Source organism: Phacochoerus africanus, chromosome 3, assembly GCF_016906955.1.
Source record: "Phacochoerus africanus isolate WHEZ1 chromosome 3, ROS_Pafr_v1, whole genome shotgun sequence".
Classification (NCBI taxonomy): domain Eukaryota; kingdom Metazoa; phylum Chordata; class Mammalia; order Artiodactyla; family Suidae; genus Phacochoerus; species Phacochoerus africanus.
This window is the reverse complement of record NC_062546.1, coordinates 177,961,257-177,988,337: the sequence shown is the minus strand read 5'-3', so window position 1 is coordinate 177,988,337 and position 27,081 is coordinate 177,961,257. Positions and strand designations below refer to the sequence as shown.

Genomic DNA, 27,081 nt, shown 5'->3' with positions numbered 1-27,081 from the left:
ATAAACAGTGTGGCCAAAATAAAGACTAAAATTACTGAAACAAAAAATGGATTCTATGGCTTGCCATGTGTTCAGGAATATGTCTGAAAACATTTATATAAAAATCAAATATGTATATAATTTTTAATCAACATAAAGCCCCTTGGGTTCCAGATGATATAAAAGGTTTGGCTGTCACTGAAAATAAATTCCTATTTTTCACAATAAATAAAAAGTGGAAGTCTAACATTAGTTGTTAGAATGCTATCAAAGAATTGTGATATTATATCATATATGATGGCTAAGACCCAGATTATTGTAATACATTACTATGTTAATGTATTAATATTAATGTAATTGAAATCATTCAAATTATTTGTTGTACTTTTAAGATTTCAGTAGAAGTTTTTTCATTTTTTTCTTTCATTGAAAAAAAGTAAAATATTTCATGTTGGCTTAGGTCTTTTGAAAGTTTAAAAAACATGATTAGTATTATAAAAATAAAATCTGCAAAACAAGAAATATAAAAGATTTATAAATATGGATGCTAAACATCATTAATACAAACCAAATTAAAACAACAGAATGTTTCATCTACATAACTTGGCAAATATAAAATAGTATAGGAACATCAGGTGATAATAATGAATACAGGTATGTTTACATACAGTTGGAGGATGTGTAAGTCAGTAGAACCTTTCTGGAGGAGAATTCAACAGTATCAAGCAAAAACTTTAAATATGGACTTCCTTTTTGAAACAATGATTTTGCTACTAAAAAATTATCCTAAGGAAATGCATGTGGATATGTTCACAGATTTAGCCACCAAGGTTTCTACAGTAATAGTGCTAAAATAACAGAAAATTAGTTTGAATGTCTAATAAGAGGAAACTGGTTAAGTATATCACCGCAAAAAATAAAATCCAATATTATATAATCATTAAAATGATGTATGAGAATGTTTAATGATGTGGAAATCTGTTAATTAAGAAAGCCAGGAGTTCCCATTGTGGTGCAGTGGAAACGAATCCGACTAGGAACTATGAGATTGCAGGTTCAGTTCCTGGCCTCGATCAGTGGGTCAAGGATCTGGCATTGCTGTGGCTGTGGTGTAGGCTGGCAGCTGTACCTCTGATTAGACCTCAGCCTGGGAACCTCCATATGCTGCAGGTGTGGCCGTAAAAAGACCAAAAAGAAAGAAAGAAAGAAAGAAAACCAATAGTGTTTCCACCTTTGTTATTAAACCCTATAAATGCGTAGAAAAAAAATTAGGATTTTTCATCAAAATGGCAACTACAGTTATCTTTACATAACGGAACTATAATATATTTTTACTTACTTTGCTTATCCACATTGTTAAATTTTCTCACACTCTTATTTTGTAAAAACAACAATGAATATTGGTAAAATATAGTTTAGTGTTGCTTACAAATGGTTTACCTTGATTCTATAAAAAGTAAGTAACCTGGGCTCCTCGATTTTTGCCAGGTCATTGTGTTGTTTCATGTTTTTGTCTTACTAACAAAGAGGCAGCCTACATTCCCACCCTGCCCTCACCAACCACTGTCACATTCCAGAAGACATTAGGACATGCTCGAATGCCGTCGAGAATCATTCTGGGTGAGTGAACCATTTAAAATGATTTAAAAGAGTGAGCATCTCAAGTTTAAATTATATTCAAAATTATTAAAACATTGCCACTATTACCAAAGGGAACTTTAAATGAAGAATGAGAAAAGTCACTTTACTCACAGAGACTTTGTCCTTTGCCTGTTTAAATACGCTGGGAGCCTGAGCTGATTCACCAGCTGCTGCTGTTGAAAGAAAAGACATAAATAACCCCAAACTTAATGGCTAAAAACCACATAAATGCATTTTTAATACCTTTTGGATATTCAGTTGTGTCAACAGACTAATGCAAAGTGAATTTTGTTTGTACTGAGACTCATATTCAGTTAAAACTGAAGAAACCTGAATAATAACAACATTACAGTGTGTGGCTCCCACTGCAGCGTGTGCTAAATACTATAACCCAGCGTTTACTAAAGCACAGGTAAGCACACCAAATAATTTTCTGTTACCAATGTATCCTTAAATTACTATTTTATATGAGGATAGATCCTTTACAATGGAAATCACAGGACAGTACTTCAAATGCTGCAGACTTTAAGGCAAAGGGGAGTGTTTGGTTTTTAGAGTCGGCATCATATAAGAATATGCACAGGGATTCCCAAACCTTCTTCATGCAGCCCCTGGCCTATCTACAGATACTTCTGCATTTTATATTCTAAACTGTCATGGTCTGCCAACCCTTCTCCCTCTGCACCCCTTCATTTCACAATATGAATGACACACTTGTTTGACGCGAAATGCACCACATGGGAGGGGAAGGGAAGAAAAATAGTTTGTCAAGAAGAGAAAACGTGAGAGGAATTTTAAGTTCAGTAAAATAGGACATGTTCTACACATGCACTTCCTGTATGAAATTATTACCACATCTGTTACTGTTGTTTCTCTTGCTGCTGTTTTATTCTTCTGGTTTCAATTGTAAACTCCACCATCGCTGGCATAATTTCTGTTGACCACTTACCTGACTTGACTTAAATATCTCTCATGATTGAATACAATCCTTTGTGATTTAGGAAACTATCCCTATTTAAAAACTGGGCTTGGAACATAAAAGCCACAAGCTTGTGTGTTTACTTCCACCTAACTTTACTTTCACAAGAGAGAAATCCTTAGGAAAAAAAACACTTATCCTTATAAGCACTTGGAATGAGTTTCAAAAAGGTTTCTTATGCCATATGCAGCTCTAACACAAAAATAATAATCGTCTACAATATGTTCTATGCTATTTAGGACTGGCTAGTAAGATTATTCACAGATTCTGAAACTAATTTTTTTTAAAAGAAGCAGCATAAATTATGCCTCTTTACTATTTCTATAACATAGCTCACATTTCTGTGATAAATATACTCTGCTTTAAGCCAACAGCACTCAAGTATGGTATATGCTTTCTGTTTGAGTATCTTAATATTTGAATAAAAAAGGGAAGATCCTAATTAGTCCAAAGATCTTACATTTCCTTTAATGAGGGAATTAAAAAGGCAATTTACTCTCAATGTGGCAAATTGAATGCCAATGACACGTAGGTGCTGTACCAAATCATTTGACATTTCCTCTGAAATTTTACAATCCTAATATATTTTTCATCCTTTCGGGCAGCATACAGGATTTTTATGCCCAAACCCAGAGATTCTGCCTGTGCAAGAATTTTTCTAACTAGAGGAAAAATTCCAAGTTTAATGAAAATGTTCTAAGATGTACTATAAGATTTAGAGATGTCATGTTAACACCTAACTCTTAATTTAGAGAAACTCCTCACTCTAAGCCTTCATCATCAAGGTCTCTGCATAATTATAAGACTTCTACTTTCAAATCCTCCCTTATATACTAGTTCTTGAAAGAAGCGTATCAGATATTTCCTATGTGAAGAACACAAATTTTTAGTGGCTATCATAACACCATCAACTGCCTTGATTTTCTTTTTCTAACAAGGGTTAATGCTGCTCCTAATCCTTTAAAGCCATCCGAAAATTTAAATAAAGGCACTTCTCATGTATAATGGAAAGGAAATACTCCTTTCTGACCTAGTAATCCGATACCTTCTTTTGTAGAATACAAGTATGCCATTTAACCATTGCTAAAATAACGTATATTCTAAATTAAGAGCATCCAATATAATTATAAATTTAAAATAATACTTTGCACTAAAATTTAGGAATAGAATTTGCATTATAAATATTATACATAGGCTTTTATTATGATTTGTGACACATTTCATTCCTTCACTACTTTTTTAAACAGTAAAAAAACAAATATATTTGAAGAAGACAGGATGAGAGGAAGATGGCAAAATAGAAATAAACCTAAATTCTAAGATATTTGGAGGGAGGAAGTTTTATCTTAAAATTTTGAATACTACATCATGTATGGAAATCTAGCAGTTTGGATCCAACACATTTAAGAAAATCCCAAGGACAAAAATGTCAGCTAAGAGGTGCAATATCATCACAAAGCCTGGCTAATTTTGGATATGAAAAATAAAATCTGATGGAATTACCAGACAATTTCCTTTTGCTTTTTTTTTTTTTCCATCCAAAAGCAAAGTAATTTTTCAACCATCATTTCACTCTAGGTTTGCTTTTCACTTTCCATCTCAAAATCAAAATGCACACTTGGTGGTTCTCAGTAAATTCATCAACATCAGTAACAGATTTGGCAGTAACAATATAGAAAATAGGACAAATATGTATGGGTTTAAGCATGAGGGAGGTAAATAAGCAAAATAATGATAATGCATACCACGGTTATAGTCATCGCCATCGTCTAACCAAACACACAGAATGAAAATAGGAATCCCCAGAACGTGACACTAGAGCACAATGCCAAGATACAATCACTGTTAAGTCTGAGCATGACAAAGAAACAGATGGTCATGACCTCTTCTGCAGGGAGGAAAAAAAAAGAATAATGATACAAGACACTTAATAGCGAAATTGTTCATGACTGCTGAGATTCTTGGAAGAAAAACAAAATGAAGCTGCTACAGTAATGAGATAAAAAAAAAAAATACATGTCTATGTTTGCCAGCCACATTGCAGAATTGATCAGTCACCTGTCGTTTTCCGCTTAACACAGGAGAGATGAGTTGGTCTAGTATATTTGATAGCAGGTTTTAAAATGAATTTCCTGGAGGGAGAGTGGGCCTGAACTTCTGTTTTTTTAGCAAGTTCAGCCTTCTTATAAACTGCTATGAATAAGAAAACACAAAAAGCACACCATCAGGAAAAAATAAACACTTGGAGCAAACCCGAACGAAATTTCATCAATAATTAGTTACCACTGTTAGGCAGTTTCTTCTACTAACAAGTAATAATGAATTACTTCAAAAACATTTTTAAAGAAGTGATTGTTAAATGAACCTTTTTTCCTTCTCACTTCATCTCTGGAGACTGTGCTAGGTTCCTTTTTAGCTATTTTTCTTTCAGGAGTGGAAATTCTGCCTCTCCCGGTTTTAAAAGGCTTTTCTTTTCTATGTTTCTCAAGAGATGGTCTCCGAGCTTCCTTGTCAGCTTTCTCCTCTTTAGGAATAGTTTCTAACTGTTCTGTCATGATGCTCCTATCATCATCTGCGGATCAAAGCAAACCGTGACAACAACAACAACGAAAGCATTAGTAACAAATGTACAAAATTCTTCATCTCTTTAACAAAATGCAAAAACACAAGAGGGAAAGGTCATTTAAAAATGTTTAAAGTGAAAAAAAAATTCCACTAGGTCACTGAATTTTATTTGGGAGTAGGAAATTTAAAAAAAATAAGGCACACCTTGAGTGTCCACCCAGAGGCTGTCAGCATCCATGATGGAGTCATCAATGGTGGTCTCGTCTTTGTAATCGTCATAGGTTTCTGTTTTATACTCTGAGAGTGCAACTTCTTCTCTCTCAGGGGAAGCTGGAGCCTCGGGGGAGCCATCCTTGGGTTCAGCCTGGGCTTCAGCTGCCTCTTCTACTTCAAGCTCTTCTTCGGCACGAGGGGACGGTCTCCTTTCTACCTCAGGCTGCTCCAGGGCTGCAAAACGCACGCTGTGGGACCCCGACTCCCCTTCGTCAGTTGTGGTTTGCACTACAGTGATGAAATCGTCCTCGATGGTTACAACGGACTCGATTACTCCTTTGTGTTCACCTGGGCAGGTCTCCACAAATTCCTCCCTGACCCCTGGGACACCTAGGTCGGTAATCTGAAGGGTGTCTGAGCGGAAGAGCAGTTTATCATATTCTCCCCGGGCTTCTATCTCTTCTTCCTCGCTTTGAGCCTCTGCTGGTTCAGCTCCAGTGGCTTCAGGCAATGGCTCTGTAACATCGGAGGGCGTGATAGATATATCTGGGGTCTCTTTGCTTTCTTCTTTTGGCAGCTGAATAAATTCCATCTGGACATCAGCTCTCTCATCTGCAGCTAAATCAGCCTCTGAAACAGCAGGTGCACAGGGGACTTCCACAGACAATTTGACAGCAATCTCATCTTGAATTAGAGAAGATTCTGGGGAAGTTTCCTTCTTGCCCTCATCAGCTTTCAAGGATTCCATGGTGAGGCTTTCATGCTCACCGCTGGACTCATAAGATTCTTCTTTGTCTACAGCCTCCTGGTGCACCAAGTCAGGCTTGGCTACCTTTTCCTTGACCTCTGTTTCACTAACTTTGGTTCCTTCTTTCACGTGGCCAGACTCAACACCCATAAAGGCATCTGCCTCCTGAGGTGCTGTGGAGGAGGTGATGAGGTCCTGGGTAGCCTCCAGCTTAAGCTCTGCTGCCTTTCCAACCTCTACATTTAGCCCTGAGGCCATCTGTCCAAAGTCACTGATTTTAACATCTAATGGACCCTGGTCAGCTTTCTTTGCAGCAAATTCCAGTTCTGGTTCGGCTTTTTTGGAGAGTTCTACCTCAGCAACCTCTGGCACTGAACTAAGACCTTTCTCTTCTTTCTCAGCCAGGAGAGGTGATGCATCTTCTGATACTGTTGGTTCTTTGGCTGAAGCTTGCTCGTGGGTTACTCCTAATCCCAAAGGTTCCACTTTATCCTCAGCCTCTTCTGTTTCCTTGGCATGTTCTTTTGAATCAGCTTGCTCTTCACTTTTCTCTAGTACTGTATCCAGCTTATCGTTAGCTTTCCTCTCCTGATCAAACTCCTTACTCAGTCCTGATTTGTCACTAGAGATATGTGGGGCTGCTTCTTTCTCGGCACTGAACTCATCTTTGACTCTTCCGGCAGCAGCCAGTTTGACTTCAATCAAAGAAAGATCTGTGGCCAAATCTCTTCTCACTTTATCATCAGTGCCTTCATAAAAGGAACCACTCTCCCCAGATAAATTCTCAGTGTCTTGAACAGGTGATGGGAGTGGGACTGTGTACTTATTGAAAACGCAGTAGCCCAGATCTTCGAGCTGACTGTCAGTTTTAACAATGACATGGTTTTCATCAGTGACAGGGGGCAAGCCAGTGCTACTCTCCTCCACCACAGTCTCTGATGGGACGGATTTTCTCCTGGCAACTTCGGCATCCGCACTCACGGAAGCTAATCTCGACCTGGTGCCCGCCAGATCTAGCATCTCAGGCAGGTCAGGAGCCATGACAGTACCATTTTTGTAATAATCTTTGGCTAGGAAAGGCGACTCACATGTTGTCTCTACTTGGGTACTTTCCTCTCCAGTAGCTTTTTCTCCTTCTATCTGTTCTTTTTCTTCTTTGCCTTCTGTTGGGAAGCAAGGGGCTTTGTCCACTGCAGGTGTTGTGGCTGGAAGGTAATCATCTCCTTCGTCCATACTTCCACTAGTGTTGGTTAGAATATCAGAGGCCAGAGGAGAAAGATCATGGCCCCGGCCAAAGTTAAATCCGAGGGCTATAGAATCCAGGCAAGACATGGGCAAATTGATGGACATGCTTCTTTGTTCAATTGCAGACCTACCACCAAGTCCTAAACTCCTGCTTAGTGTCAAATCATCCTTATTCTTACTGTGGAGATCCCTTTTTTCCCCATACACTTTTGGATCAATAGTGAACATTCTTTCTTGAGGAGAACTGGGTTCTTCAGGTAAATCAGATGGATAACTCTGTGCGAGAGTGCTATACCCTGCTTCCTGTGCTGGAGCACTGGGCTGGGATTCTTTCTCTGCTGGAAGTCCCTTGTCGCCATTTTTATACATGGGAGATACGGTATCAAAAGACTCTTGGGCACTTTCTCTTGTGTCACTTAGCTCATAGTAATCACTGCCTGGCTGAGTACTTTTTGTCACTTCTTCTTTCAAGGCAGATGTTTCAAAGTACTTGGACATTCCTGACTTATCTTCATAAAATGGCATGTCAAGCTCAGCTGAGGGTATAGCTCCAACTCCTTCAACCTTAATATCTTTGTCAGCAACTTTTTCTTCAAAAAGCTCCTGGGTGGCACTCTTTTCGCTTGGTACAGCTGGCTCAATCATGACTTTTTCCAGTGTCTTAGAGGTCATGGCTAAATCGGTAACTGCTTGCTCCAAACTTACAGGGAATGAGTCCTGTTTTAATATATCTGTGGGAGGCTCCTGGCCTTTCTGTTCTTCTTTTGAGTAAGTGTGCTCTGTGGAAGGCTGAATTACACCAGTTTCTTCATCTGTCAATTTCAGGGGTTCACTCTCTTTTGGCATAGCTTCCTTTTCAGAAATGGTTGTTTTTTCTTCAAGTTTTAGGTGAGGTTCCTTTTCAGTAAGTGTAGATTCTTGTCCACTAAGGGTGGGAGTCTCTGTTATCTGCACACTCTCTTGCTGCGTTGCCCCTTTCTCTTCTCCTAAAACTTTCTCTGGGATGTGCTTTTCCACAATTGAAAGGTGAGAATCTTTGGGTGAGGTAATTGTCTCTGAAGCTGGTGCTTCTGCCATTTTGTCAGGTTGATCCTTATGGGGCTCTTCAACTTTAGAACTATCTTTGGCAGTCGCTGGGCTACCAGTTTCTTCCAGAGATTTTTTGTCGTCTGGCTGTAATAGGGCAGGGGCAAAGGGTGATGCTTCTGCAACAATTTCATTCTTCATGACATCTAGAGGAAGAGTGAAGCTTCCACCCTGAAAGGGACTTGGCATAGGAGAATCAAATTGTTTCCCTTCCCATTTTGGGATATCCTCAAGTACATCTTTTTCCTTCATGGGTGTTAGAGGGCCAGGAGATATTGGAGCAACTAAACCCCACTCGTCCTTTTTTGTTTCCATTGGCATTTGGATGAACCAGTCCTTTTGCTCTTTTGTAGCTGGGGGCTCTGCAGGAAGGCCAATATCAGGTACCACCAGGCTTGGTTCTGTCTTCTGTTTCATGTCTTCTAGGCTGGCACCAAGAGTATGGCCAAAGAGAGCAGGAGGTTCTTTTTCTTCTTCTGCGCCTTGCATGTCTTTTTTATCAGGGGAAATTTTAGTTGTCTCAGGCTGAGAAACTAAGGCAGCATGTTTAAGGTCTTCACCAGGCTTACTTTCTTTCTCAGATTCCTTTTCCTTCTTGTCTAATGGCTCGGTTGGAGAGGGAGTCAATTCCTGTTGATCATGGAACTCCATCTTCGAGGCTGTAAGTACACCTGAAGTAATTGGGTTGATTTTTAAACACATAATAGGCAAATGCTTTCAGGCAGTAAGCTTAAAATTATATTTTGAAATGGCAAATGAATGGTAGGGAATAAAGAAAAACCACGAAACATGCAAGCATGCTACTCATTTAAAAATCAATATGAAAATGTCAGGACTGAGATACATGTGTACAACTGCTAAAATGAACTCCTATTGTGAATTAATGTATCCAGAAATTAATTGTAGTAAGAGTATATTCTGACTACTCTTTTTTTTTTTTCCTTTGTCTGTTTGGTTTCTCTAAATAGTATGTGATGTATATATACTGTAGTAGAAAAAAAATTTCATGTGCTTTCTACAAATAAATATTACAGATTAAAGAATATTGAATAAGTAATGTTAACAGTACAAAATAATCTATATACCAATCTAAATATGGAAAAGACTTGATTTCTACTGAACTTTTTCTTTTGTTTTCTCATTGCATTGGCATACCAGAGGCAGAAGGCCAATTACTTTATAATAATACGCATTAAATAATTTCAGTTAATTTGACCAACAAATGCCAGAGCCAATTTCAGGGGCATTGAAAGATTACTACCATAAATTTTTAAAAGTCATGAGATTAAATTTCAATAATACAAAGAAATAATTGCTATTGATTCTATATGATATGACCTAAATATTTACAAGTCAATTTCCACCACATATCAAATTCTTAGGTCCTAATCCTTATTAAGTCTGTATGACAGAAGTAAGAAAATCTGAATTACAGTGTTAATACTGGGAAGTCACGTAGTAACCAAATTTTAAAGAGAGTCAACTATGAAAGAATATTTCTCCTCTTGTTCATGATCTTATTCCCTGGAACCTGGCCAATTGGTGATGCGCTGACCAGTACTGGCTTTAGAGATGCTTCACAGAAATTAAAAGACTCTTTTAAATTTTTATTTGTTCACCATTCCAAAAGACTTCCGAGTCTCATTTGTATTTTATGATCAAAATTATTTCATTGTGGTCACCATGCTTAAATGCAATCATCTAGAAAAGATTTGGGGAAAAATAATAAAATTCAATCGCCTCTCTTGGAGCAAGTGTATGGATCATTATTACCTTATATACGTGTGTGTTGTGTTGTCATAATAGAAAAGAAATAGTCGATGGACTTTCTAATCAAGGTTAGATGAAGGAAAACTCAAGAGACGTGATGATCAAAAGGGTTGGCTGCCATGAAAACGAAATGATATGAGAAGCATCAGCAAGAGCTTTTAAGGAAACCAAACCACTATTCATCGAAGCATAAAAAAATATAGCACACCGCGGTTGCAAACAAAAACGATTCCACCACTTAAGCCTGTATGTGCCAAAATCCAACTCTACGATTCGAAAGAAAAGCATATGAATTGCTGTCCCTCCCAAATAAAAATAAAAATATACATGTATTAGCAATGTGACTGGCAAACATTTGAGATGAGAGGGGGCGGAAAAAAGCTCACACAGCATCATCAGCCTGGCGGCAAAGCGTATTGTATCGTGGCAAAGTAAAACCAGGAATCAGCTGCAGCAGTGGAAAACCAAGCTGCCACACAGCGCCTGCACAAGCACACTCTCTGCTCATTAAGGCTAAAACAGCGGTCTTGGGATCACGAGAAGACCCAGCGATGGACCGGCATAGGAAAGGCATCAGGTTGGTAAGCTGCTGAAGAGACCATTTGCAACAAAACACATGCAAATCCTAAGAAAGACACACCTTCCCCGGCAGAGGAAGGGGTTTTTACTTCTGGAGACACCTCGGTGACCTCTTTTACACTTTTCTCCTGTGCGGCCCCGGCGGGGGCACTCTCTTCAGCAACTACTTGGGCCTCCGAACTAGACTCCACTTGGCCCTCACTGAGGCCCTTGGGTTGGTCTGAGGCCTTGGCAGCCCCACACTCTTTCTCAGGAAGAGTGGCAGGTTTCTCTTCCTCAGCCTTTGGACTCTCTAGCGTTTCTTCTTCTTAAGGATGAAAAAGATGTTGACATCATGACCACAGAACAACACATGAAACAACAGAAAGATTACTCAAGGAACACTTTCAGCTCTATTCTATTGACCTCACGAGAACCTCTTTTACCATTTGAATGAGCAAATAAATATCCTAATGCAATGGACATTATATATTACTTAGAAAATTATTGTGTATAATATGTTAATAATGATGCCTTTTAAAGTCTCAATAAAAGGCTCTTTATTTTAAAACTTGAGAGCTGAAAGGGTTTATTGCTCTATTACCCTTAGTGGAAATGGCAGTAAATTGCACACATGTGGAAAGCTTGGCTGGAAGTAAGAGATGGTGCTGCCGGATAACAGATGGTTGTGAAAAGATAGATGCACTGATGTGCCGAAACAAACCTTTAAATTTGTTAGACGTGCTGTTTTCTCCAATGCAGGAAGCCCCTACATGTGAATTTCTGATTATTTAAGACATACAAACTTCGCTAAAGATGTCTTTGGGAATAAAAAGCGTGGCCTCAAATAATATCCAATCAACTACCTTATTATCAGCTTTATTATGAAATCCATCAAAACCCTTTAAAATATAAGTTATTTAGTATTTTTAAGGCAGAAGTCAAACTCCATTTATTTTTACTTTCATTGCATTATATGATTGGAGAATGTAAAATTTTTCAAAGAGTTAGTAAAATATTTTGAAAAACAAGGTCCAGGTAAAATTAATTTCACTACTACTTAGAAATGTCTACTTCTGGGACACAACTGCCATCATATTATTCAAACCACTGAAATATCAATAATATAGTTCTTGTGTAGTTCTCTTTGACACTAAGAAAGAAAATGTGCATATTATCTATAAAGCCTCATTTCTGCAATTCAAAACAAAACCACCAAGGAAAGATAATTGAGTGGCAACAAAATTGCCAAACTACCCTCCCCAAAGATGTATATTACATGGAAAAATGCTAACAATTAAAATGTTAAAAGCAAATTTATGAAGGCCATGAATTATCATGTTCATTTGTTTCTCATTTACACTTCAAATGCCAGTAAAATGAATCCCATTTTATTGCTTAGGAAATCAGAAATATATAAGCTGTATTACAGTCCTGCAAGTGAATGACTCTTATGAAATTCCTATGAAACAATTATACATTGTTTAAATGGCCTTGTGAGAAAGACTACAGATGGCAAAGAAAGAAATTTTTTGAGAAATATTAAAACCCTTAGAGGGGAAAAAAAGAGTACTACTTCTATTTCCTTGCATTTAGCACTCAGATACTTTCATTTTTGTAACTGAATTATGTCAGCAACATTTTAAATATTCAGAGTCTAACTTAATATGAAGGCACTTTTTATAATGCCACAGAATTAGAGATTTTGATTAAAGCTCAGAAACTTTTAATATAGTTGCTTTACTAATGTCAGCTGATTGGATAAAATCTAATCAATTTAATTTACGTGTTTTCCAAACCCATGTAGGTTTTTAATTTTCCGTTTTCTCATTTTGTATAAATCACGTTTATTTCCACACCTGTTCTTTATTCAAAATTTTACATATTTTTCTCGTGTTTTAAATTCACTTAATTATACCCAATATGGATTATGTTTCTCTATCAGAGTGTCTGAGCCATTGGTGCTCTTTCTTTTGCTAAAGGACCCTTGAAGGGGTTTATAGCATGAAGGTATTTGGTGAGCTATGAGCTAATTCCTCATTGCCTTGAAACTATATGCCCTTACATTAAATATTGTCCACACGAAAATACACTCTTCACTTAAGCATCAACTAAGCAAAAAAAAAAAAAAAATTTCCTTGTTAGAAGGAGGCCACCTCTTTTATCCTCATCAGAGCCAATCTTACACTAGGGTCTCCACTTTCATGAGGCTGGAATGGCAAAAGCTTTCAAGCTTTTCCTTCATTATAGCCCACTCCTACCAATCGGAACCAAGATTTAGGCACCTGGGGAAGCTTCTATAGTTTTGGTAGATGATTAAGTGATTTTTGAGAAACAAATTCATTCCATAACCTTTATTCTACCCCAAACAGGTTGCTTCCTTTTAAAGAGCTATCATGCTAACATGGCACTAAAAAGAAGTCTATTCTATTCAAGTCTGGTCCTAGTGATAATATTAAGTATCCAAGAGGAAAAATTATATTAGGGGTCATCTTCTTTGGTTTGGATAAAATAATATATTTTTCCCTACTGATCTATCTGCAAGGGGCAGCAAGAAGTCATATTTTATTTGAACCTTTTTTTTTTTTTTTGCTTCCTTCTCAGAAGCAGTGATATAGAAAAAAGGATGTACTCACATGTCTCAAATAAGGCTTCTTATATGTAAGTTGCTGAGGCATCTGGATGGACATAAGCTATATAGGGACTTCACTTTCATATGGAAAAAACAGGATCTTACCCCTCCCTCCCCACATATGAAGGCACACTTAGTATGATGCATGTGATCAAAGCTGCAGGCTGGGGAGGAGGAGCAAAAGGGGACCATGCTTGGTTCACCTTTCTCCTGGCCTAAGTGGGCCTCTGCACTCTGCGCTGGGACACTGGGGAGCACACTAGAGGTCCATTGTGAGCTGAACAAAGGATGCTCATAGTACTCCTCATCGGAATTGGAAGGGTCATCATCAGGCACAGATACCGAGATGGAGGGGGCTAGGAGTCTACGCCTCTCCCCGCTGGTGGCAGGTTCATGGCTGGGGAACCTGTGTAGAGGCCCCACTTGATCCTCAGCCCCTTCATCTACAAACAGATACACAGGAAGAAACTGCAGGGAGAACTGGACAAGACAGACACAAGATCAGACGAACCAGACAAACACCTGCACAAGGACACGAGGCCACGGAAGCAGCACAGCAGGATGGAGGGGAATTAGCAAGAACAAGCTGATGGAGGATGGGAGGTAGCAAATGTTTCATGCTTCAGTAGCCACTGAATTTAAACTATCCCTTAAGTAATCTCGCCACTGATCTAAAGGAATCAAATGCTCTGACACTCCCACTGCACAATAGAAATTAATCTTTACATCCCCCTCAAATAAGTCAAGATAGCCACAGAAACACTGGAACAGAAACGAAGCATTCTAAAACAAATGCATTTGTTAGAAGAAATTCTTTCAAGTACATACATTTTTCTTATGCTTTTATCAATACATTTATAAGTTAAAAAAGAGGAAAATTATTCGGACCTAATGCCTGCACAGTTATGAGGGAGAAGAGGCCTGCTGAAGTACAATCTTAATTATCTAGTAGACTCACAGTGCTAGCATTTTGGTTAATTTAACTTTTAGTTAATGACTTCAACCAGAAAGTAATTTTTAATTTCAATCCTGTTAAGGAAAATCTACAATGCTTTATTTTTCTTTCCTGTATTGCGAAGGGGAACAGAGTTGGTGTAGCTTTTTCTTTGGATGCAAACTCCTAGGCATCCTTTTGAACCTTGATTCTCATTTGCCTGACTGTGAATGTATGTGGTTTTAAGACAGTACCTAGGAATATACACTTGTTTTCTTGTGGTCTACGTCTCTTCTAAAAGCTTCACAGATACAGTTGAGAATTTCTACAGAGTTGACTTCCCATTCATTGTGATTTTATTCTATGCAGTTTCACTTGCACTACTGGCTTCTTGCTGCTTCCTTATCTCAAAGCCCTAACTGCCTATTTCTCATTGAATTGCTAAAGGAACTGTTCTTATTTCTACCTTTTCCTGTGTCTTGGATTAGAAATCTGCATTATTATTTCCTTAGATACACAAGTGTAGGTCAGTCAGTTAGCTTAGCATTTGAACTCCTGAATATTTCAATGAGCCTTAAGGATGATGGGAAAGAACAATATTTGGCTGCTGATGTGGTGCAGACACTACATCTCAGGCCTATATGGTAGGTTACTTAATTTGCTAATCACTATTTACTTACACAGAAAAACACTTTTAAAAATTTGTAATTTTCAATGAGAACACAATTTGTAGCATGTATCTGTATAATTTTTACATCTTTCAAAACGTAAGTAGACAGAATTACAGCAATAATTTGAAAACATATTTTTAGGGCAACAACTTATTTGCAGCCAAATGAGTGCTGACAACTGGAAATGAACCTGAAATCATAAGTATACTAAAATAACATTTTGAAGAGCAAATACTTTTAATCTTTTGAACACATTATTTACTGATTGTTCCATGGAAATTGTTTCTGGATGAGTGCTCAGAACTCTCAGCCACGATGCTTATTATATCATGGGCTAGAAGAAACCTAAAATTATAGTAGATATTCTTAGTTTAACTCGGCACGATTTCTCAGCTGAGCAGACAACTGGCTGAGAGCTGGCCTACAACACAGGCTGAATCATAAGCCCTGGGCTTGTCACATGTCCTGGCCATTCATATTTCCTCTGGTGGACTCCTCATGGATGCAAGTCCCTCCTAAAACGTCTAATACCTTCAACTGACTACATAGACAACAGATGAGTGAAAGTGGCATATTTGCCTTTCCACTTTTCAATATTTTCTGGGGAGTGGAGCAGACTACAAGTACAAAACTAAAGAATTTAAGGCTGAGACTGATTGTTTAAGGCAATACTCCTTGAATGGTTTAACCTTTTGAAGATTTTGGCATCCTCTTTTTTGTTGCTTGTTGCTCTTTTTGAAAGTGCCAAAATGTGAAAACAGGCCAGAGTCTTGCTTTAGATCTGTAACATTTCAAAGAAACAGTACCTTCTATTCTGAAAACTTTGAGTCATCAGAGAACAGCAAAAAACTTGAAGGGTTTTCCACTAAAGTAGTTTCTCTGTAGTGTATGTGTGGCCCTTAGCCAGGCAACTTCAAAAGGAATGTCTGGCAAAGCCCAGTACCCTCTGGGTACTATGGGCTGTCTGCACTCCAAATCTCTGCTTAGGACCTATGAGCCTGCATCCATCTTCATTATAAGTCCCGGAGATGTGCCAGGGAAGTGATGCTTAGAGGATCATGCCTGGCTAGACCCGAACAGTGCACCAGGTTCCAATGGCAGAGCTAGAAAATAGATCATCATTTGCTACCAAACTGTGTATGGCTGGGGGTCTGGGTTCACACTCAAATGGAGGTGGGATACATAATGATTATAAATAAATAAATTATAAATGAGTGAATTATAGATACAGAGTCATTATAAACGAATACATTATAAATAAACACATTATTTACTTGAGAGTGGTTTAAAAAAAAAAAAGGGAAATCAGTCCAGTGGCTTGTAACCAAAAGACTCTCATTAGAAGATCATTTTGCTTTTATTGTCCCACGGTTAGAGCCTAGATAAGATACAGCTGTAGGGATGCAGTGAAGCCTTGTTGGTAGGGACTTAGATTTGGGTTTGAATTCTGGATAAGCCTCTTACTAGTTATGACATTCTGAGCAAGGGTTCAAGTGAACAGTAACTATCTGGGTGGGTTTCTTGGAGGATTAAACAGGAAGATATGTGAGGAAGTGCCAAGCCTCGTGCTCATTTTTATATATGATAGCACCTCTGTCTTCAGTCTGTCAGACAAGTTGTCATGTAACTTTGCTCTTTCCTTTCATTTGATGCATCAAACCTAGGCTTGAGAGGTTTATGAAAAAAATGCATTCCTAACAGTTCTGCTCTTTAAGGTCAGGACTGCATGTCTCCTGTTACTGTGAGTATGTTTGCTGTTGAAGTTTCTGCTTTTACCACAAAATAGTCTATTTCATCGAAGAATGTGAAAGGACAGGGTAGCCTTATGAACCTTGGACTTTGACATGGCTCTTTTGCATAATTGCTAATCTTTCAAAATGAAGCTTACCTGGTTTCAGTGGAGAAACACATTTTCCCAAATTTACTTTCATCTAAACCTTTTCTTCTAAAAACGCATTTGAAAATTTATGGCAACCAAAGTTTGCCACACAAAATTCAGCCTTGGCATGACAGTCCCATTTGGTACAAATGAGCACTTTTTTGAGAGACTGAGTCTCTTAGGGTATCAGTGACTCAGTGATTTTGCCTGCCCTGGTATGAGGCTTCTGCCCTATAGTCTGGGGAAGCTGGCTCGCTTAGATTGTTTTCTACCATCTCTAAGCCCTTGCCATTCTCCAAGCTCTACAAGCTTTTGATTGAGGATGCCTCATTTGGCTGATTGCGACCCCAGAATGATATGAGGGGAAACTGCTTCAGGTTAGCAACTACGGTGTGGCCACATTGCTGACACAGGAACACACCACCCCAGGGTTCTGGACCAAACCCAAGAGGGCAGAAATATTTCTGGTTCTGTTTTCAGATGTTTCCAGTGTTCTTGCTTGGGCTTTCTAACAGTTCAGTCCAAATGACAATGATTATGCTCAAAAAGAAAGAGGAGATTAATTTGAAAACATAACTATTACAGTATTGGTTCACAGTACCTGAGTTTCTTTTCTAAGTATGCTGTTTGTTTAATTTTTTCATCAAAATCCCTTTGTTTCTTAAAATAAGCACTTATTCTGGGAATTATGACTCTATCAGTTATAATAAATGAATATTCATAAATGACAGTAATTAACATCTTGAAGTATTTTTAGTGGAAGCTTTCATGCTTCCCCTTCAGGAAAGTACAGCTTTTAAAATGTTTGATAATGAATAAAAAGAAGCATATCCTCCAAATCATTGAATTATGGCATTCACTGTGCCTTTAAAGTTGCTTTAAGCGTGTGTTGAGGAGGGTGAAAAAAAAATCTCCTAGATGAAAAATCCACCTGTTTTCTTTCTACCCAATGTGCTCTGAGCAATACATCAATGGAATTTTGGCTTGATCTTTACAAACTGATTAGTTCGAAAAACTGAAAAGTCGAATCCTGTCTTGTGGCTTTCCATTAATTTTTTTTCAGATAAAACAAAACAAAATAAGTTGTTATACGTACTTCAAGAGTGGTTCAAAATAAAAGAGAGGGCCTAGTTTGATTGCCTAGGTCAAAAGTTTTTCAAATATTTAAGGTGAGACGATTTCATGATCTTTAAAATGAATGAGGTGGAGTTTGTAAAATACATAAATTTTTCTATATAACTCAAAAATATGATTATCCTTTTAAAAACAAATCATTAAGCCTTTGTATAGGTTAATGCTTTCTTTTGACAAAAATGAAAATTCAATAAAAATACATGTTTGGCTTGAAAAATGTTAAGAGTAAAATATCCTCAAATTACTTTCAGTGGGAAGTCAGTTGGCATTTTCCCCAAATATACAGAAATAGCTTGAGGAAAACAATCCTAAAATGTGAGGGGACGGTTACTCTGGAAAGTGATACCCAAGTTACCAAAGTGTGAAAGCGATTCTATATTTTATTTGTATTTTCATTATACTCATTGTACTGCCCTCCAGAAACAGACCGGATGAATCCACAGTTGGATGGGAGGACCTTACTGTCCTTTAGGCTCCAACTCCACCAGGAGAGTAAGAAAAATAAATTACTGTCCCCTGGTTGACTGTGGATCCACATCATACCCCTCTCTGGGTTAAGAGGATCCTCGGACACTTGAAAGGCTGTAAGTGGGGGGTTCAGAAATATGTTCAATGACCTGAGGGAAGTACAGCTTTCTACTGCCTTCAAAGTCAAATCCTGGTCCCTGAACCAAGATAGCCACGGCTCACAACCTCCTTCACTGCCCTACCCCTTTCTTACATGCTAGCCCTGGGACTCCGGGAACACTTCATGTTCTTGCCCACCTGAGCACCCTTGCACACCCTGGTCTTTCTGCCCAAACACCCCTTGCCTCCACCTTTGCTTGGCCAACACTTCTTTAGGCTTCTGAGATTAGCTCCCGGAATGTTCGTTCATCATCCAATAAAATAAGACTTTTCTTCTCTCTTAAAGCAACTTGTTCTTTTCCTTCCTAGTGCTAAGCTTATTTTTGGATTTCTGTTCATCAGATTGTGTGCTTCTTACAAGCAGGGATCAGGGCTGTTTTGTTCACTAGTGTATACCCAGAATTTGAAGACTTCAGGGAACATGATGGGTGCTCCATAGATGTGTACTGCATGAACAGATGGTCATAAGGCCAAAAAGGATCTTTTGAATCTATGAATTAAAAGGTCAAATCGCATTTTCAGAAAATTAACTAATAGTCAGTGGCTATAATGACACTAATTATATGTACTGATTTTAGTCCCCAAATTTTCTTTTATTTCTTAGAATAACTTAATTTAACATCATTTCAGTCAGTAATTTAACATCATTTAGTCAGTAAAATTAGAAAAGAGTCTCAATTTAAGAAAGGAAGGCCTTGCTAAAAAGAGCTTTATGTTTATAAATCTGTGGCAAAAACAAAGTATGATTATTGACAGTTTATAGTTTAGTAACTTAGAATAATCTCTAGTTAGGGATTCAAAAGTTAAATCTAATTACAGATTATAAAGAGATAGTGAGTCCTTTGTGATGTTATTCAATTTTCAACACAAAATGATCTCTGAAAGGGACAACAAAAGGAAAAAAATAAGTAAAGTAATAAATGAATAAAATGGAGAAGAATCAAAATTCTAATTTAAGTATATGAAACCTCAATTATATTGAAACAGGGAGCTGTAGCTTTCCTCTGTCTTCTCCCGTAACTCTCAAACAACAGACGGAAGTCAACTGATCTAAGTCAGAGAACCAATAACAGTTTGCTTTCAAATGGTGCCTTTCATTTCAATTCTAAATGAATATTCTTCAAAGGCATCTCTCTGTTTTATCATTGAGAACTGAAAAGCTGACACGGCATTCCATGTTGAGTAAATGCATAAATAGATTCATGGACAATAAGAGGTCTCAGCAGGAAAGAAGCCATGATCTGTTTCCAGTTCACTACTCTCAATATCAGATTCATTCACTGACTTCTTCATTATTCATTAATATTTATTGAGAGTTTGTTACAGGCCAGGCCCTGGGGAAGCCTTTGGCAATACACTAGTGAGAACAGAGACAGTTCCCCGCCAACCCTTTCATAAAAAAGTGTGGATTTCATCAATAAATTTATTTTTGTTCAGTCACTTATAAAATTAAATTGTATCTTCTCTGTCAAAACATTCTACACTAAGTAAACTGGTTCTCTGTAGTTATTCAAATTTAAACAGAGTTGTGTCTTCCCTTACCAAGCAGATTTTTCCCTTTTTTTTTTTTTTTCTTTTTAGGGCCACACCCGAGGCATATGGAGGTTCCCAGGCTAGGGGTCGAATCGGAGCTGTAGCTGCCGGCCTACGCCAGAGCCACAGCAACACAGCGTCAGAGCCGTGTCTGCGACCTACACAATAGCTCATGGCAATGCTGGATCCTTAACCCACTGAGTGAGGCCAGGGATCAAACCCGTGTCCTCATGGATGCTAATCAGGTTCGTTTCCACTGAGCCATGACGGGAACTCTGTATTTGTCTACTTTTGATACGGCATAGATAAATGATTATGCATTTAACTAAAGTCTTTGTTCTTCTTGACTATTTTATACAGACAGCTCCCAAGCTGGGTCACATATGGATCCATACTCAAGCGTAGTGCTTAAAGACTGAGGTTTATTTACCCTTATGAGAAGACAAACGTCAAAGAGTCCAACAGGACTTACCTTCCTCCACTGGGACCGTCTGTTCCGAGGCTGGTGATGGGGGTGGAGAAGGAGGCAGGTTAGCTGTCTCTTCAGCTGCTAAAGATAAAACAATGGAAAAAACGAGACACAGCAATTAATCCTATTAGGCCAGTAGATGTGTAGGCAGTTCTGCCATCCGTGAAAATCATTCTTTATGAAATTCAGGCAAAGACGCAAAGTCAGATGCACTTATTTTTGGTCCCATTACCTGATTCACATATTTTTGGAAACCTAAAAAAAAGAAGAGCATTTAATATTAAAAAAAATCATTTTGTCTTCTCCATAAAAATGGATTAGAGATGGATGCTAAAAGTCTATCATTATTCCCATTCATGTGTGTTTGTTTGTTCAATTAATAAAATATTTCATTCTGGTTCTAATCTACTAGTATTCACACAGGCAAGCATTTTACTTTGGATTTGGCTTGACTGGCTGAAAAATATTAGAGTCTCTCTTTGGTTCCCCTTCTTGATTTGGAAATTAATCAGTTATTTTTGGCAATGCATGTTTTATTTTTTTATTTTTTCACTGTATATTTTAAACAACATTTTGTCTACTGAGTATAACCTCGAAACCCATCTTCTGTATGTACATTCAGAAAAGAAAAAGAAGCTGTCACAGCCTGAGGCAACCTTCAGATAGAAACATGTACTAGTGGGAGCTGAGAAATAGTCTGCTCTTGACACTAAACAAAAGAAGGACCAAAGAGAAAGGTGCTAAAAGATGGAATTCATTCACACTTAACTCCAAGTTTGCCTCTTCAAGACACTTACTTTCTTTGTGACCACTCATATGAAGGTAAGAGATTTTCAAAAAGAAAAATTTACCAGTCAGGGCCAGTGGTAAAATCTATCTTAAAGATCACGTGGATTTCAGTTTCATACAGCACTTAGTAGAGGCAGCTATAGTGTGAGAGGCAATTTTTTATGTCCCTTGCCCTGTGGGCTTCTAAGGTATATTTTAAAGTTTCAATTTTTTTTTTTTAAAGGGAGCATTTCCTTTTTAAAAAGAAAGAAAAGTTGCCATTTGCAGCAATATGGATGGACTTGGAGGGCATTATGCTAAAAGTGAAGTCAGAAATACAAATACTATACAATATAACCTATATTTTGAATCTAAAAAATACAACAAACTAGTGAATATAACAAAAAAGAAGCTGGCTCACAGATATACAGAACAAACTAGTGGTTACTGGTGGGGAAGGCGTTGGGCACTACAGGGGTTGGGCTGTGAGAGGTACAAACTATTGGGTGTAAGAACCTTCAAGTATTGTATAACACAGGGAATATGCCAAATACTTTGTAATGACGATAAATGGAAAGCAGCCTTTAAAAATTGTATAGGGAGTTCCCGTCGTGGCGCAGTGGTTAATGAATCTGGCTAGGAACCATGAGGTTGCGGGTTTGGTCCCTGCCCTTGCTCAGTGGGTTAACGATCCGGCGTTGCCGTGAGCTGTGGTGTAGGTTGCAGACGCAGCTCGGATCCCGCGTTGCTGTGGCTCTGGTGTAGGCCAGTGGCTACAGCTCCGATTTGACCCCTAGCCTGGGAACCTCCATATGCCGTGGGAGCAGCCCAAAGAAATAGCAAAAAGACAAAATAAATAAATAAATATAAACCCTGACACCTATGGTCAATTAATCTTTGACAAGGGAGGCAAGAACATAAAATGGGAAAAAGAAAGTCTATTCAGCAAGCATTGCTGGGAAACCTGGACAGCTGCATGCAAAGCAATGAAACTAGAACACACCCTCACACCATGCACAAAAATAAACTCAAAACGGCTGAAAGACTTAAATATACGACAGGACACCATCAAACTCCTAGAAGAAAACATAGGCAAAACACTCTCTGACATCAACATCATGAATATTTTCTCAGGTCAGTCTCCCAAAGCAATAGAAATAAGAGCAAAAATAAACCCATGGGACCTCATCAAACTGAAAAGCTTTTGCACAGCAAAGGAAACCCAAAAGAAAACAAAAAGACAACTTACAGAATGGGAGAAAATAGTTTCAAATGATGCAACCGACAAGGGCTTAATCTCTAGAATATATAAACAACTTATACAACCCAGCAGCAAAAAAGCCAATCAATCAATGGAAAAATGGGCAAAAGACCTGAACAGACATTTATCCAAAGAAGATATACAGATGGCCAACAGACACATGAAAAAATGCTCAACATCGCTGGTTATAAGAGAAATGCAAATCAAAACTACCATGAGATATCACCTCACACCAGTCAGAATGGCCATCATTAATAAATCCACAAATAACAAGTGCTGGAGGGGCTGTGGAGAAAAGGGAACCCTCCTACACTGTTGGTGGGAATGTAAACTGGTACAGCCACTATGGAGAACATTTTGGAGATACCTTAGAAATCTATCCATAGAACTTCCATATGACCCTGCAATCCCACTCTTGGGCATCTATCCGGACAAAACTCTACTTAAAAGAGACACGTGCACCCGCATGTTCATTGCAGCACTATTCACAATAGCCAAGACATGGAAACAACCCAAATGTCCATCGACAGAGGATTGGATTCGGAAGAGGTGGTATATATACACAATGGAATACTACTCAGCCATAAAAAAGAATGACATAATGCCATTTGCAGCAACATGGATGGAACTAGAGAATCTCATACTGAGTGAAATGAGCCAGAAAGACAAAGACAAATACCATATGATATCACTTATAACTGGAATCTAATATCCAGCACAAATGAACATCTCCTCAGAAAAGAAAATCATGGACTTGGAGAAGAGACTTGTGGCTGCCTGATGGGAGGGGGAGGGAGTGGGAGGGATCTGGAGCTTGGGCTTATCAGACACAACTTAGAATAGATTTACAAGGAGATCCTGCTGAATAGCATTGAGAACTTTGTCTAGATACTCATGCTGCAACAGAAGAAATGCTGGGGGAAAAATGTAAGTGTAATGTATACATGTAAGGATAACCTGACCCCCTTGCTGCACAGTGGGAAAAAAAATAAATAAATAAATAAATAAATAAAAATTGTATAAAAGGTAAAAACAAATTTAAAAGCAAAGGGGCTTTCTTTTATTTCAAAGAAAAGAATTAAACTACTGAAAGAAGGTTAATGCTTTAGATAAGTTTTTCCCTCTCTGTTTTAGGAGGAGAACAAACCTCAATAATCAAAGAACATACACTGACTATAATGAAAGTATTTTTAATTATCTTTCTGGGAGAAGAGACATTTTTATTGTTTAATTTTTTAAGACAATGGAGTGCTAATTGGAAAATCAAATTTAAGGATATATTAGACTGTAAGAGAGAAAAAGAGATATGTAATATTTTTAGGCTTTAAAAACCATAACTTTCTATGAGTTAGTTATATCTACCTATGAAATAAACATAAATGTTGAACCTAAGAGGTTCTCCTTTTTTGTGTGTTTCTGCATGTGTACACATCTCCTTCAGCATCTAGCGACCTATCTTTCTATATATCTATTGATTGATGGCTCTATCGAGAGTAGGGGCAGCAAGTCTTTGGCTGAGGATGCTTTCCCTGGTGAGCACCATTACACGACCTGTTTGGCCCTTCAGGGCATTTGACATGTGGTGGAGGAGAGGGCAAATGCTATCTCATTGCCCTTAAATGAATCAAGCAAAGACCAGTACCACAGATGGGATACAACAATGCTGATGATTCTAACAATCTTTGGCTACAGGTTTTGTGAAGGTGTTCAGAGAGACCAGAAGACACTCTAGTACAGATAGTCATTAATCAAAGCACATCAAGGGAAACAATTATCTCTAATTAAAGCACTGGAACATTTTCCTTATGAGTGGGGGCCATGATATCAAAATGCACTGGCTTCATTTTTATAATAACTATTCTTAGTGGTCTGGAAATGAAAATTCAAGGGCAATTTTAGAGCAAAGTCTAATTATAAGTTTCTTGTCCTAAAGATGACCACAGTACCACAATGAGCCTGTTGAGAAAGGTGAAAATAGGTCCCATCCCACCCCAACAGAGGTGTTTGATGAATGTCACAAATAGGGATGAAGCAAGAGATATGGCCTATCTTTGAGCATAAAGACTTGATCCTGTGATCAGGGCACGGCAGCCACAGACCCTGACCCAAGGCTCTTTCGCATTTACCTAAAGGCAGAGCTGCAGGTTGGTCTTTATGCTGAGCTTCTTTCTCCTGTTCACCTTTCAGGACTGCTACAGCCTCGGCGGTGACTACTTGAACTATCCTTGCAGATACCTCCTCTGTAATAAATAGTAACAAAAGGAAACAAAATGATGAGCCATCCCAAACAGGTAGCAAAAAGGAAAAAATACTCAAACAACATAGTCGGTTAGATTTTCACTGTCTTTCCCCTGAAAGAGTGCAAGAGATTTTAAGTTGCAGATAAATTACACACACACAGATTAAAAAAAAAAAAAAAAAAAAGGAGAGAGAGACAGAGACAGAGAGAGAAAATAAAAAGAATTGTTATTCTAGGATTGTGGGAGCTAAGCAAAAGGAACATAGAACAAAAGAAAAATAATTAACTTGTATAGCAGTTTATATTTTAAAAATGTTTATATACAAATAGTAACAATACAGTATTTTGTACCTAGGGAAACAAATGCAAAAAGAAGAGAGGATGCAGTTTAGATTTAACTTAAAAAAACTGCTTTATAGTTTTCTTATAGTTTTATAGACAACCTTAAAATAGGCTTCTATGCTGATTTGCAGAAATACCATGATTTTATAACCGAAAGAAGATGCTTCAAAATGTGAATGTATGATTAAACAGCACTATTTGGGATCAGTTTGAACAAGAGAGCTTAAGAAAAACCTGGGAAGTTAAAATCTGAGTGAAACACAGGGAAATGATATAACAGATTATCTCTTTCTAAAGAGCTACAACTTTTCCAGGTAGTGGATGTTTTAAAGATCTTTAAGATCATATAATACTCAACATAGTCAGAGCAACAGTTTCATTAAAACAACAACAACAACAACACAGAGTGGGAGGGAGGTTCATTACTAAAATGATCAGTCTGTGAGAATGCCTGACAAATGGTTTTTGACCTGAAATGCCATCTACTTAATCATATCAGTGCTAACTTTATACAACCTGGTCATAAAAAATTCAGGAAATTATGTCCCACATATTATCAACCAAAAAGGAAAGAAACCTTGGAGATTAAAAATATTTTCTAAATTAGAAATAAATTCTACAGAATTTAACTTTTCATCATCTTTACATAAAGACATCTACCATTCTAGGAAATAAATCCACTTTACAGCCCTAAGGGAAATAAGCCATACTGGATAAAGGAATGGGGTGGGATTTGTTCTTATAATTTTAATCAAGATTTTAGAATAAAGGAGTTCCTGTTATGGCTCAGTGGTAATGAGCCCGGCTCCAATCCATGAGGATTTGGATTTCATCCCTGGCCTTGCTCAGTGGGTTAAGGATCTGGGGTTGCTGTGAGCTGTGAGGTAAGTTGAAGATGAGGTTGCAATCCTAAGTTTCTGTGGCTGTGGCATAGGCTGGCAGCTGCAGCTCTGATTCCACCCCTAGCCTAGGAACTTCATGTTGCCGGGTGTGGCCTTAAAAAAAAAAAAAAAGAAAAAGATTTTAGAATAAAGATTTCATTAAAACGACAGTTTATTATTGGAATTTGCACAAGCACAGGGAGATCACAAGTAGGCTGGGGACATCTGCCTGTTTTTTACCTGGCTGGTTCATTTAGACACAGCCTCCACTGGAAAGGCTTCCTCACTCCATCCAGGATGGTAGAGACTACAGTGCTTAACACGTAGGCTTTTGGGTAAGCAATTCACTTGGACCAAATTTATCTGAACTTTAAAAGCTGGATTCCCAGATTGAATATATTTGCCTTTATATGTTTAATGCCCCAGTTTTTAAAATAGCCACTTGACACTATAACCTATGTATATAGTCTTAAGGAATGTACTATAAACACTCTTATTTAGAGCCAGTAGCAGTAATAGCAGGAGATGCAGTATTTTTAAAATACTATATGCTCATGATGTGCCAAACCCTTTGTTGAGATGCTTGCCCACATCATTCCGTTGCTTTATTTACTATTATTACTCCCATCTTTCAGACGAGGAAACAGAGAACTAATAGGATTAGACCAGAAAAATCTTATAAATATCATACTTATAATACCAATTTTCAAATAATTAAGATATTATAAAATGCCCTAGATACTAAAACTAAACTAAATGTGATTTAATATTTCTTTTATGTTTGAAGTATAATTTTAAGAGGCTGGAGTTCTAATTCAAACTTCAAATATCCAAAGAGTAGGTACTGATAGGCTACTAAAAATTATTTCTGAACAAGCTTTAATTTCTAAGCAAGGCTCCAGCAAATTCATTTTACATATTTATAAT

General features: G+C 37.8%; 1 protein-coding gene across 8 annotated transcripts in view; it reads right to left on the bottom strand.

Moving 5' to 3' along the window:
* MAP2 (microtubule associated protein 2) overlaps window positions 1–27,081 on the bottom strand; it is a 300,866-nt gene that overhangs the window by 31,792 nt on the left and 241,993 nt on the right. For 6 of the 8 annotated variants that reach the window (XM_047773380.1, XM_047773379.1, XM_047773382.1 and 3 more), the window contains 3 exons: window positions 24,819–24,932; window positions 20,667–20,744; window positions 1,732–1,793 (listed from right to left, as the gene is read on the bottom strand). In XM_047773380.1, coding sequence (XP_047629336.1) covers window positions 1,732–1,793; window positions 20,667–20,744; window positions 24,819–24,932 — 254 coding nt within the window. Of the gene's footprint in view, window positions 1–1,731; window positions 1,794–4,657; window positions 4,793–4,964; window positions 5,172–5,368; window positions 9,128–10,866; window positions 11,113–20,666; window positions 20,745–24,818; window positions 24,933–27,081 lie in introns of all 8 variants that reach the window. The other 2 variants (XM_047773386.1, XM_047773385.1) reach the window with 2 other exon arrangements.